Source organism: Mustela lutreola, chromosome 11 (genome assembly GCF_030435805.1).
Source record: "Mustela lutreola isolate mMusLut2 chromosome 11, mMusLut2.pri, whole genome shotgun sequence".
NCBI lineage: Eukaryota > Metazoa > Chordata > Mammalia > Carnivora > Mustelidae > Mustela > Mustela lutreola.
This window is the reverse complement of record NC_081300.1, coordinates 23,465,352-23,479,073: the sequence shown is the minus strand read 5'-3', so window position 1 is coordinate 23,479,073 and position 13,722 is coordinate 23,465,352. Positions and strand designations below refer to the sequence as shown.

At 38.3% G+C, this 13,722-nt stretch overlaps 1 protein-coding gene across 1 annotated transcript in view; it reads left to right on the top strand.

Moving 5' to 3' along the window:
- ME2 (malic enzyme 2) overlaps positions 1-13,722 on the top strand; it is a 56,687-nt gene that overhangs the window by 20,796 nt on the left and 22,169 nt on the right. The window contains exons 4-11 of the mRNA XM_059139324.1: positions 2,417-2,566; positions 4,677-4,752; positions 5,853-6,014; positions 6,331-6,434; positions 7,481-7,590; positions 7,905-8,002; positions 8,523-8,636; positions 11,042-11,156. Coding sequence (XP_058995307.1) covers positions 2,417-2,566; positions 4,677-4,752; positions 5,853-6,014; positions 6,331-6,434; positions 7,481-7,590; positions 7,905-8,002; positions 8,523-8,636; positions 11,042-11,156 — 929 coding nt within the window. The remainder of the gene's footprint in view (positions 1-2,416; positions 2,567-4,676; positions 4,753-5,852; positions 6,015-6,330; positions 6,435-7,480; positions 7,591-7,904; positions 8,003-8,522; positions 8,637-11,041; positions 11,157-13,722) is intronic.

The following is a 13,722-nucleotide window of genomic DNA, read 5'->3' as shown; positions in this document are numbered from 1 at the left end:
GCACACCACTTACATTGCACTTACTTTGTTAATTACTGGAAATAATGGATTTATATAAGGCAGTAGTCCCTAGCTCATAATCTCATCCAGGCTGAGGGGAAGACAAAGTCAGAAAGTGGACTGAGAATTGCAGAAATAGGACTAGGGTGTTGAGGGACCTGAAAACAGGAAAATCTGTGTATGTATGCGTGGTGGGGGACCGAAACGGGCAGAAAGGGAGAGCATGCCACCTGTGTTGCACTCAGGGGGTGTAAGTATGGGACTGTGCATGGGTAGAGGGTGAGCCAGGCAAAGGGTGTCTTGTGTACAGCGACACCAAGGTAAGAGATGTGGGGCGTTTGAGAAACTGATGTTAAGTTCAGTAGGAGGATGAAGCTAGGAAGTAGGCAGAGATCTTGGTAACTATTTTAGAAGCAGAAGCCTATTTAATGGGTGTTTGGAAGACATTCAAGGAGAATAGAAATGGTTAGCGTTTATTTTTTTTTTTTAAAGATTTTATTTATTTATTTGACAGAGAGAAATCACAAGTAGTCGGAGAGGCAGGCAGAGAGAGAGAGAGAGGGAAGCAGGCTCCCTGCTGAGCAGAGAGCCCAATGAGGGACTCGATCCCAGGACCCTGAGATCATGACCTGAGCCGAAGGCAGCGGCTTAACCCACTGAGCCACCCAGGTGCCCCGGTTAGCGTTTATTTTTTAAGAGAAGAATAAATTTGAGCAGGGGGGTGCAGAATTGTGTATATAAAAACTAGTTAGAAAGTTCTTGAGGTGGGGCACCTACATGGCTCAGTCATTAGTGTCCGACTCTTGATTTCACCTCAGATCATGATCTCAGGGTTGTGAAATTGAGCCCTGAGTTGGACTCCGTGCTGGTGTGGAGCCTGCTTAAGATCCTCTCTCCTCCCTCTGCCCCCACCTCTAAAGGAAAAAAAAAGAAAGTTCTTGAGGTAGCCCAGGTGAGAAATGATGCTGGCTTGGACAGGGTGAGGGCAGAAGGGGGGTATAGATATATTTGAAAGCTATTTAGCTGATGGACACTGTAGGTCTTGTTGATTTATTAGACTAGGGTAAGACAGAGTGGGTGAGCAAGAAATCAGGAATGGGATCTCAGATTCAAATTCGGTCAGATGATAACAGGAGGACAGACAAGTTTGAGTAAAAAGTAGTAAGTCTGTTTTACACATATTTAATTCAAGATGATTGGTGGCTTTTTTTCTTTTTCTTTGTTTTCTAATAGGAGAATCATCTACGGATTTTTATTTATTTTTTAAAAGACTTTATTTGTTTGTCAGAGAGAGACTGCATGAGCAGAAGCAGGGGAGTGGCAGGCAGTGGGAGAAGCAGGCTTCCCACTCAGCAGGGAGCCCGATGTGGAACTAGATCCCAGGACCCTGGGATCGTGACCTGAGCTGAAGGCAGGCACTTAGCAGACTGAGCCACCCAGGTGCCCCTTACGACTTTTTATTTTTTTAAGTTGATTTATTTTATTTATTTATTTATTTTAGTTATCTCTCTACCCAACATCATACTTAAACCCCCCAGATCAAGAGTCACACACTTTTCTGACTGAGCCAGCCAGGTGCCCAGTCACTGGTTTTTTCGAGTGAACATTTCCCAGTTTTCTAAACTTTATTCTTGAAAAGGCGTTATTTATATATGTGTGCTAATTGACCATTGCCTTTGTGGTACCTCTGCACTCTGTATAGACCCTCTAATGCCTCAAACCTACTGGATTCTGACTGCACAAGGACAGGGGTCACTTCTTACAACCTGGGAGCCCAAAATAGTGCCTGGCACATAGTATTTAGTAAATATTTGAATGAATGCCACTTTATTTTTCTTCCATATTTCCATGTCAATAACCTTGAAGGTTCTTTTCTTTTTTTTTTTTTTTTAAGATTTTATTTACTTATTTGACAGGAAGAGAGAGAGAGAGCGTGCACAAGCAGGCAGAGGGAGAGGAAAAGCAGGCTCCCTGCAGCAGGGACGGCCCGATGTGGGGCTCGATCCCAGGACCCCGGGATCATGACCTGAGCCGAAGGCAGTCGCTTAACCCACTGAGCCACCCAGGTGCCCAAAGGTTATTTTCTTAAGAGTAGGGTGGTGTCATGGTGGTCTTTGCATTTCTGGTGCCTGGTATAGAGCCTGCCTCACAGTGAGGGCTCGGTGAATGTTAGCTGCTGTTTCTGCTCTTCTCCTTCTTCCCCTCTTCTTCGTTATCATCATCGACTGTTTAAGTACATTTTTATTTTTGTTAATTTTTGTCCTTGGTGTCAAATAATGATAATTTAGAGTTTTGTTTTCTGGTAGGGAGGGGAGTCCTGTTTTAGATGTTTACATATAACTTCTTATTCTAAAAGCCAAAACTTTGAGTGTAAATGCTTACTGATGTAGACATTATTTACTGTGCTTAATTTCAGATACATCTATATAATGGGAATACAAGAAAGAAATGAGAAGTTGTTTTATAGAATTCTGCAAGATGATATTGAAAGTCTGATGCCAATTGTATACACACCAACAGTGGGTCTTGCCTGCTCCCAATATGGACACATCTTTAGGAGACCTAAGTAAGGCTTATTTTTAAAGACATAAATTTGTAAATGATTATCATATGGGAAGAATGGCACTCCCTAACAGCTCTTACATTTCTCTTTTATATATTGCCGTCTTATGTCAATCACCGTTCCCTCCTCATCAAAGCTTAATTTGGACAAGAAGGGGTTAATAAAAACCCAGCGTGTTCATATCTTGTTGTAGTAGAAATGGCAATGTTCATTCCTAACCTTCTGCAAGTTATTATGATTAGTAGAAGAACCATGCATTTCTGTACAAAAAAGGGGGGGTTACTCTTGATTTTGGTGGCAGGTTCTCCAGAATTATCATTAATAACAGTTTGACAATCTGCCCAAATTTAAAGATTCTCATTTTTTTTTTGGCTTTAATTTCTATTGTTTGTTCTTTTTTATGAGCTTCTCCAAATTTTAATATCAAATAGTTCTAGTGCCTCAGTATTTTAAACAAAGAGTAGGAGAATGGGCATCTACTTAAGTCTTTCCATAAGTTACTTTCTGCCTCTGAATCTGTTTTCTTGTAAAATAGGGATGCTAGTGCCTGTTAAAGAGCAGCAGAGAAGGTCAGATGAAGAACTGATGGGAACTGTTCTTTGTAAATTTTACGATTAGTTTGTGTTTTCTTGTCGTGTTCCTCTAACCTATTAGCATTTTCAACAGTCCTCACCCCTTTCCCATGTCCTGCTTAGATATTGATGCAAATGGTGGAGACATTCAGGCAATGCATGATAGCATCGGTCTCCAGTCTCCCTTCATCCAGCCTCGTGGCTTTCCGATGTTAATGTGTGTACAAAACACCCATGGGACTTAAAATGCTGATCGGAGCCAACCTTCCTGTCCTTCCCATTCCTAAGATTCTAATGAAGAAGAGAAAGATGTGGAGGTCTGGATTTTAATGAACGCGGTTGGTGACAGTATGGCAGGTGTTCCCTGGAAGACACTTTGAGAGCAGTCTCTGTCCTGTGTGCTACCATCAGTTAATGTGTGTTAAACATTCCTTAAGTTAACCCGACTGTTTAGTTCTCTTATAGTTTCTTTTTCATTCAGAATAGTGGTTCTCAATCCATATTAAAGAACAAGGAAAAACCTAAAAATATATTTATGCTTGGGCCCCACCTGTAGAAGTTCTGATTCAGTCAGTCTGGAGCTGGGCCCCCAAGTAGGTGTTTCAGGAAAGTTCCTGTGTCATTCTGATGTGTACCCTGCTCTCAGAACCGACATGAAGCAAAAAGAGCAGGGCTTTGGGGCGACACAGATACTGTGTTTTTTGCATAGGAGATGGTCAGTAAATCTTGATCTCAACTCCAGGTCAGTTTAATCAGAATCTCTGGGGTTGGGACCCCTGGCATTTTTTTTTTTTTTAAGCCCATAATAGATGATTCTATTATGCAGCTACAGCTGAGGAACTGTTCAAACTGATTTGAGTTAGGAGAGCAGTGCCAAAGCTAAGACGCTAGTGAGAAAGTCAAGTGTAAGAGCCAGTTTGAAGGCACTGGGGACCTGTTGGCCTTCATCCCTACCTAACCCTGTGTTTCTACACACGTGTCTACAACCTGTGTTTCTCCCCTACCCCGTCCCCTTCTTTCTTCCTCTTTTCCTTTTTAAAAATCTAGATTTATCTCAGTTGGATAACAATATGCAGTGTGTTTAAAATAACTTTTCACTTTTTCCTAATGCATCAGAGACATCCTCTTTTGTGCGAAGTTACTGTACTTTTCTTCTTTCCTTTCCTGCTCCTTCAAATTTCACATTTTCAGTTTTGGTGAATTTTAATAGTAGTTTATATAGCTTTATCATGCTGTCCTGCATTGGTGGTTTATTTTTATACTGCTTTTTACCGCAGGTGTATCGAGTTTCTTCTTGGGTAAAACAGTCATGTCATTTACTAATGATCTTTGTTGCAGCTACTGTGTGCGCAATGCAGTTACAGTTTGGAGTAGTTGAAAATGTTTGAAAATAATCCAGTGTGATTTAGCTAAATCTGCTTGGAAATGATAACTGTCTCTTGATGTTTTATTAAAATACCTAAATATTCCAGTTATGAACAAAACTTAGGAGAAAAGAAAAAACTGTTGTGAAATGCAAAGGTGTTTTTGTTCTGTTGCAGGGGATTATTTATTTCAATCTCAGACAGAGGTCATGTTAGATCAATTGTGGATAACTGGCCAGAAAATCATGTTAAGGTACTACTAATAGCACAACCTTCCTCTTCATAATCTTTTTTTCCTTCTTTGTAAGTTGCCTCTGAATTTCCAAGAATAGTTTTCATTGTTGCTCTGATTTATTTTGCACTTGCATATATGCAGATTTAGTGCTCTGAGGAGATCATGACAGTAATAATTGCAAAATGGGTCCCCAGTACAGAGCTGGACTCTGGGAACGAAATGGGAGTTAGTTCACAAGGTGAACCTGTCACTGTTGATACCATGGTATTTCTTGCCTTCTCTTTATTCCTTTTTAATATTATTCTAGGTAGAGAAAACACATTAAAATGCCATAAAAACTTTCATTTTTGTGGGTGGTGAGAGGATTGATGACACTTTATTCTTCTAAATCTCAGATGGATTTAGATCCTTAAGCAAATATAAAACACTGTAGAGTTTCAAATTTAATAAATATAAATCTTGGTCCATGTGGCTGTCTTTCATAAAATAAAATCCAGTGATTTACTTAAGGTCTTTTGGCAGGCTTTAGTTCTTGTTATAGGCAGTAATCTTACTTGCCTTTATAACATGTCTTCCTCACCAAAATAATCTTTGATGAATAATCATGAGCTCTAATAATCTAGAAAAATTTTGGCCAGATAATTAAACTGTTAATATGATCTTTAGACCTTGTAGATAGGTATATTTTTTATTTTAGGTCTTCTTCCCCCCACTGTTGTTAAGGTGTTTCTTGTTTGGCCTAGGTCATTATGTGGGAATAGCATATGGTTCCATTCTAACCTTGTTTTTCTCTTCTGGTGACTCTCGATCAGAAGTCTGCCTGCCTCTCCCCAGTTTAGTTTTTGGGAAGATACATCACTGAGCCTCCAGTCAGAAACATTCTGGTTCTAAACCAAAGACAAAGGGAAATCAGATCTAGTTCATCTTTGTTTCACACCTAGATTCTAGAAATCCTAGAATTTTAAATACGCTTGGTTGGTTTACTTTGGAAGTTAGTCAAGAAATAATTTTATTTTTAAAAGTGAGAGTGAAAATACACAAAGAGAATCTTTTTTCAAATGCTTTTTAGTACCCCACTTTTGACAACTTTTAATTTATATATATTTTTTGTAATTAAGGCTGTTGTGGTGACTGATGGAGAGAGAATTCTGGGTCTTGGAGATCTGGGTGTCTATGGAATGGGAATTCCAGTAGGAAAACTTTGTTTGTATACAGCGTGTGCAGGAATACGGCCTGATAGATGCCTGCCTGTGTGTATTGATGTAGGAACTGATAATCCAGTGAGTAAAACCATTTTCTGCCTTTGATCTTCCTCCCATATTTAAAAAACAAAAGCTTTACAACATTCTTCTCTTGAAGATAATATAAGATGGGAAAATTTCATGATTAAAGTTAATCTTTTCTTAAACTGTGCTTTTAATATTTATACAAATAACAGTAAATTAAATCTATTAAGAGTTTCTTGAAAAAATGTAGTAAGGTTTTAAAAGTTACCGTAGTAAATATTTTTTGTTTTGCAGTTTTTGTTTTATAGAATATGGTTAAGCTGGTTGTGTAACAAAATGATTTTATTTTTGCGTTTGTTCTATGTTATAGGCACTCTTAAAAGATCCATTTTACATGGGCTTGTATCAGAAAAGAGATCGATCGCAACGTTATGATGACCTGATTGATGAGTTTATGAAAGCCATTACTGACAGGTATTTTTTTGTTAAGTTGGAATAAATGAAAACATCTTTAATTAATAAAAGAAAGGAACCACAGTTTTTTCTTGGAAAAGATGCATGGAAAGAGATACATTTCTGAGAGCTTGGATTTTGTCCTGCCTGCTTAGGTGTGCTGATACTGGCGAGACCCTTCGCATTCTGCCTTGCTCTCCTGAGTTGTCTGACCTGCTGCGGGAAGTCTGTACTCCCCGCTCCTACCAGAGCCTCACTGCTCAGCTCTCCCCGCCCTTGGCGGCCGGGCTCACGTCCACCGTTCCTGGGACTCTTGGGCAGCTTTCATGTTTCAGATTCACTGACCATAGATCCTCTTCTCTCTCCACTTCTGCAGCATCTGATCAGAATAAAGGCCCCATTCCCTACTTTTGCATTCAAGAGTCTCCCTTATCTGGCCCCAACCTACCATAACCAACTTCTTATCTTCTCACATAAACCCTGAAATATATAGCCTGACTGTTGAAAATTCAGGGTCACCAAAATATACCTTGTTTTTCTTCTTGTCTCTTTACTTTTTGTTCTTTGAGGGCCCAAATAAGGTCTTACCTCCTTTTCAAGCCTTCCCTTACCTCAGCTCACCAGGGTGATTGGGGTCTTTTTTTGAATGCCAGTGAACTCTTACAAAATTACTTTTTAACCTCTTATTTAATATATACTTTCCTGTGTTGCTGTTTAACTGCTAATATGGTGAGAATACACATATCAGATATATACTTTATGAGACTCAGATAAAAATCTCTTTTTAGGAAGTTACTTCATGCTTTTATGTGCTGGGCAACCTTGTAGGCACTTGGAAATAGTTTATACTGATTAATATCACATAGATTCCCCCTCATATTTTTCTGAATGAGTAATAGATTTCTGCATTTCAACTCCAGTTTTCAGAGGCTCTAAAAATATCCCGGTGGCCTTAAATGGACTGACTTGAGACATTATTTCAAAATGGAATCATAAGGAATATTAGACAGGAAAGCTTTTTAATAATGATATTTTCAATACCACCGTTATGGATTTTGCTGTTTTAGATACGGACAGAACACACTTATTCAGTTTGAAGACTTTGGAAATCATAATGCATTCAGGTTCTTGAGAAAATATCGAGAAAAGTATTGTACCTTCAATGATGATATTCAAGGTAAAGCAAAAAGAAAACCTCGGGTTTTGAGCCCTACCTTCTTTAAACCTGTTTAATCTTCCCTTTTGTTATCTTAGAAAATCTTTATTTGGGGGGGCGCCTGGGAGGCATAGTCAATTGAGCGTCTGACTCTTGATCTTGACTCCAGATCATGGTCTCTGGGCTGTGAGATGGAGCCCCACGTGGGCTCTGCAATCAGTGGGAAGTCTTCTGGAGATTCTTTCCCTCGGCCCTTGCCCCCTACCCTGTTCGCCAGCACTCTCTCTCCCCAAAATAAATAAATCCTTCACAAAACATCCTTATTCATCTTACAGGGACGGCTGCAGTAGCCCTAGCGGGTCTTCTCGCCGCACAGAAAGTTATAGGTAAACCACTGTCAGATCACAGAGTCCTATTCCTTGGAGCAGGAGAGGTATGTTTTTGTGCGCTTTGAGCATTTAAAACTAAAACTCTCCTTTAAAATTGGAAAAATGGGACATAATGAGCTTCGAATTTTGTTGTGATCTTGTATGAATAGGAGATCTCTGTTGTAAAGTAGGTAATTTAACATATGTTTAGAAATACTATGTTTAGAGAGAATATCACAAAGAATCAACTTTTGCGGGGTGCCCAGGTGGCTCAGTCATTACGGGTTTGCCTTTGGCTCAGATCATGATCCCAGGGTCCTGGGATCCGGCCCTGCATTGGGCTCCCTGCTTGGCAGGAGGCCTGCTTCTCCCTCTCCCACTCCCTCTGCTTGTGTTCCCTCTCTTGCTGTGTCTTTCTCTGTCAAATAAATAAGTAAAATCTTAAAAAAAAAAAAGAGTTTTTATGTAATTTGTTAGAGAATAAACCAAATATTCCTCATAATGCATAATCCTCATATATAAAGTAATTCAAGCATTGTATTATACCCTGGTCTTTATTTTTTAAATTTATGTTTTGTTGGACAGGCTGCTCTTGGAATTGCAAATCTCATAGTTATGGCTATGGTTGAAAATGGCCTCTCAGAAGAAGAGGCACAAAAGAAAATTTGGATGTTTGACAAGTTTGGTTTGTTATTTAAGGTAAGGTATTTAAATCTTGGAGAAGCAAAAGAATGTTGTTAAAATGATACTTTTAGTTTGACTTCTTTAAAATATTATCAATTCCTAAAATACTGTATCGCACTGGACTGTCCAGATTGTACCACTGGAGACCTTCCAGTGTCTTCTCAACAGAAATCCTCCAGTCTCCTTTCTGTCTTTTATAAAGACTCTTGCTTCATATTCAAGTCATAATCTCCATGTTGGCACCAGACATATTATTTCTTGCTTTGTTCTCTGATTCTTAAGAAATCAAGTAACCATACAAATAAGATTGTACTTGGCCTTTCTAAAACTAGGTTTTTTATTGGAACTCAGAAGTTCCTAATTAAATTGTTAGCAGGACATCTGACATTTGAGCAGAAGTTCCTTAGCCATTTAGAGATCATAGTCCATTGTAACAGTCTGAGAGCAATCCATGCATCCTTTCCTGAGGCCAGTTCATGGATAAGGAAGAGCTTCCAACCCAGATTAATTTAGTATCCTTTGCACCTGCCTGCTTTCCTAGCACTGATTACCATTTTTAGTAGCTTAAGGAATGCATTATATCTTACACTGTGTAACACATTAGGTAAACTATTTCGCAGTTGAACCTACAGTACACAGTGCTGTTGTATTTTTGCTCTATATAATGACATACAGCAATAACTTGAAATATACCTCTTCAGACACAGCTTATTTGAACATACTTTGTTTCAGTTCTGAAATCTTTTCTTCTTAACCAGTACTCACAACTGTTGACACAAAAAATAAAATGAAAAAGTGTTTGAATGAAAAATCTTGAGTGCTTAAATTATACATAATTTAAAATAGTAGTTTAAAATGTACCAGACCTTATGATAAGATTCTGCAGGTATTATCTTGTTTAATCTTCTGTGAAGTTTTACAAATAAGGAAATTTAGGATTTAAAAGGGCAGGTGACTTTTCCAAGGTCATTAGCATAAGTAGTGGATGTAAGAGACACATCCAAGCCGACTATGAAGCCTGTGCTCTTGACCATGAAGCTGTGCTGCCTTCCAAGTGAGCTGTCACCACTGTATTTGCTTGTATCTAAGATACAAGGATTAGAAACTTTGTACTTTTAGAAGGCCATTGGCAGAATACATATTTATACACATACATACATACACAGTTTGGTGCTTCTTTTTGTGGTGTTGGTTTTCACATATGTTTTGTGTTTCTTTTTTATATTTGTGGCAAGTCAAGTCTAGAATGAATATGCTGTTGGTTAGCATAAATGTGAATCCCTGAATATCTGCTAGTTCGGGGAATATTTTTCTTTTAGGGTGTGTGAATAGCATGACTTATGGGTTTTAGGCGCCTGGACTCCCCTGCTGACCCAAACTCTGCCCTCCTTTTTGAGACTCTGAGAGTTTCCTGTTGAACCTACATATTGGAGAGCTGTGGTCCTTCAGGGGGCAAGTATAAGAAGCCACTGTTCTGAGAACCTGAATCTGTTGAGGCTATATGTCAGTTCTTTAATTAACTTCCCATCTAACTGATTATGGCCTGCTGCTTTTCCCAGACCCTGCTAGTTCTTATCTGGGGGTATTCTGGAGTTCTGATAGAAAAATTCACCTCTGCAGTGGGTTCTCTTCTTTTGCCAAAATAAGGATACGGATTTCTCAGCCTGCTTGGATTTTGCATTTGATATATTTTTGACTGCTTTAAATTGTTGAAAAATTCTCCATTGTTCTAGTTTGTCAGTGGTATGTCTTCTGGCCTTATAACACCACTAAGGATTTAATTTTTATAGTTTTTGGCTTGGGATTTAGGGAGGAAAGCATGTTTCTCCATTCAGCTATCTTGGACCAGAATTCCCTGTTCCTCTTGTTTCAGAACTCTTGCTAGTACAAGTCCATGATGTCTCTCTGCAATTCTAAAATCCTAAGAGCTCTGAAATCTCAAAGTTTTTTTGAAATTGATAACAAATCTGATTGACTTGGACTTATCTGATAGCAAAACCAGAGAGGTATTTGTAGTCTTGACCTTTTGTACTTAGTATACTAAATTTTCTTCAGTTTAGGGTGCCATGTTGGGGGATTTTAATATTTGATATATTACCACAATACATTTCTAAAGTATGAAAATATTTTACATCTAGCCTAGATAAGGGATTTTAAGCCTTTGTGCCTTATTGGATTTAGAAGCACTTCACTAAGTAAATGAGTTTTTGACAGGGACTAGAAAGTCTCTGGTTAAGGTGGGATTTATGTTTTATATCTGGGTTTTGTGGACAGTGGAAGATAGTGGCTGAAGAGGAAAGTAAATGAGAATGAAAAGGCATTTCTATTGTAGAAAGAATATATGACTCATAATGATGTCTTTTCCTTAATCCTCAGTAAGCATTTACTAAAAAATACTGTATTTTTTCTCAAAAATTCAGGGGCGGAAAGCTAAAATAGACAGTCATCAGGAACCATTTGCTCACTCAGCCCCAGGGAATATACCTGATACTTTTGAAGATGCAGTAAATATTCTCAGGCCTTCAGCTATAATTGGTAAGTAGAATTGTTGACATGTCGTCATATCACTTTACAATATGTTGCTGGTCATCAGTACCATGCAGGAGTACTAAAAATGAAATGACCTATTTTATCTAACTTTCAGCATCTAATGTGTTTTTCTGTGATAGCCTTTATGTGTAAAGTTCAGTTAACAGATGTTGCCTGTGATCTTAAGTGTGGGAAGCTGTACAATTGATCATGCTTTGCTTTTAGACTTGGTGTGACTGCTGTGCTCAAAACCTGAAAAAGACCAAGGTCATATGATAGACTAAACCAAGAAGTCCTGTGCAGGGTCAAATCTTTGCAGTGGCAACAAAGCAGAAAGCATTGTTATGTTTTGAGAGTAAAGCATTGCATAGCTGACTTCAGAGTATGCCACAATGGTATTGGGTTCACCCCTGAAAATGTAAAAGTCTTTATTTTGTTTTTTATTTTTTTATTGACATATAATGTATTATTTGTTTCATGGGTACAGGTCTGTAATTCATTACTCTTATACAATTCACAGCACTCACCATAGCTTATACCCTCCCCAAAGTCCATCAAAAAGTCTTTATTTTTTTTTAATGATTTTATTTATTTATTTTAGAGACAGAGAGAGGATGAGAGCAGGGTGTAGGGCGGGGAGGAGGGGTGGGAAGAGCAGAAGGACAAGCAGACTCTGTGCCTGGACAGAGCCCGACACAGGGCTCAATCCCAGGACCCTGAGATCATGACCTGAGCTGAAACCAAGAGTCAGATGCTTAACCAACTAAGCCACCCAGGTGCCCCAGAAAATGTAAAAGTCTTTAAAAGAGGAGCTATTTCATTTCCTATATAGGTGTGAGATTTGAATCCATACGTTTTTAATAGTTTTATCACTTTCTTGTAGAACCCCTATTGAATGTTAAATAGAAAACAGTCACAAACGTAAGTTTCTGTGGTGGTTAGCTTCTTCTTTGATTAGAACACACAATTTCTTAGAGCAAGAGGACATCTTGAAGATCACCCAATTTCTCTCAAAATTCAATATGAAAACCTAAGAATCTGTCCACCAGTTTTCTCTCTGGAGGGTCAAGGAAACAAAAATTGAAAAAGTTTAATTCCTTTAGAACTCATAGACTCCTAAAAATATGTCCGTACATTTCCCTATAGAGAAACACTGATTATAAATTCCTTTTTTACATAAGAAAAACAAGCACTGAGATGTTAAACAACTTGCCCAAGATTTGTGAATATTTCATATAGCCAGGACTGACAGAGAACACCAGAACTCTAGTCTCCAGACTAGTATTCTTTGTTACATATCAGTTTTTAAAGTAGAATTGAAAATTAACTATTTTGATTGTTAAATATAAGTCATCTTACTAGATTAACTGGAAAAGGACTCAGCTGAGGTTTTGCTTGGTCATCGCCAGATTCCTATCATAGGCTGAGTACTCTTTATGCTTCTGTAACACTGCATACTTGGCACCTGTTACAGGTTTTCTCATTTTCTGCCTACTTTGTTTTTCTCTCCACTGTAAGTTGCATTGTGTTCATGTTTATATCCCAGTGGCCTAATGCAGTGTCTGAGACATTCTAAGGACTAAAGAAAAGGTCATTAAATTGCATCAAGAAAGTAGATTGCTTTAGTCAGATGATTTTTTATCCCTTCTGAATTCCTATTATTTGTTTAATTAAACCCGAGTTTAACAATTTAACATTTGAAATGCAAGTTTCTAACTTTTTAAAATTCATTTTTAATTGTGGTAAAATACACATAACATAAAATTTGCCATCATAACCATTTTTTTTAACGATTTTATTTATTTATTTGACCGAGAGAAAGATCACAAGTAGGCAGAGAGGCAGGCAGAGAGCCCGATGCGAGGTTCAATCCCTGTACCCTGAGATCATGACCTGAGCCAAAGGCAGCGGCTTAACTCACTGAGCCACCCAGGTGCCCTGCATCATAACCATTTTTTTTTTTAAAGATTTTATTTATTTATTTGACAGAGAGAAATCACAAGTAGGCAGAGAGGCAGGCAGAGAGAGAGAGGAGGAAGCAGGCTCCCCGCCGAGCAGAGAGCCCGATGTGGGACTCGATCCCAGGACCCTGAGATCATGACCTGAGCCGAAGGCAGCGGCTTAACCCACTGAGCCACCCAGGCGCCCATCATAACCATTTTTTAAATTTAAATTCAACATATAGCCAACATATAGTAAGTACATCATTAGTTTCAGATGTAGAGTTCAGTAATTCATGAATTGTATATATCATAACCCTTTTTAAGTGTATGATTAGGTAGTTGTTAAGTGCGTTCACATTGTTGTGCAGCTGGTTTCCAAAACTCATTTTGCAAAACTGAAACTCCATACCACTTAAACAAATACTTTTCCTAGCCCCCTGTTGCCACCTTTCTACTTTTTGTGTTTATGGATTTGACTACTCTAGGTATCTCATATAAGTGGAATCACATAGTATTTGTATTTGTATTTGTCCTTTTGTGACTGGCTTATTTTACCTAGCATAATATCCTTAAGGTTCATTCATGTTGTAGCAAGTTTTATCTTAATTAGACAGTGATGGAGATAGTCA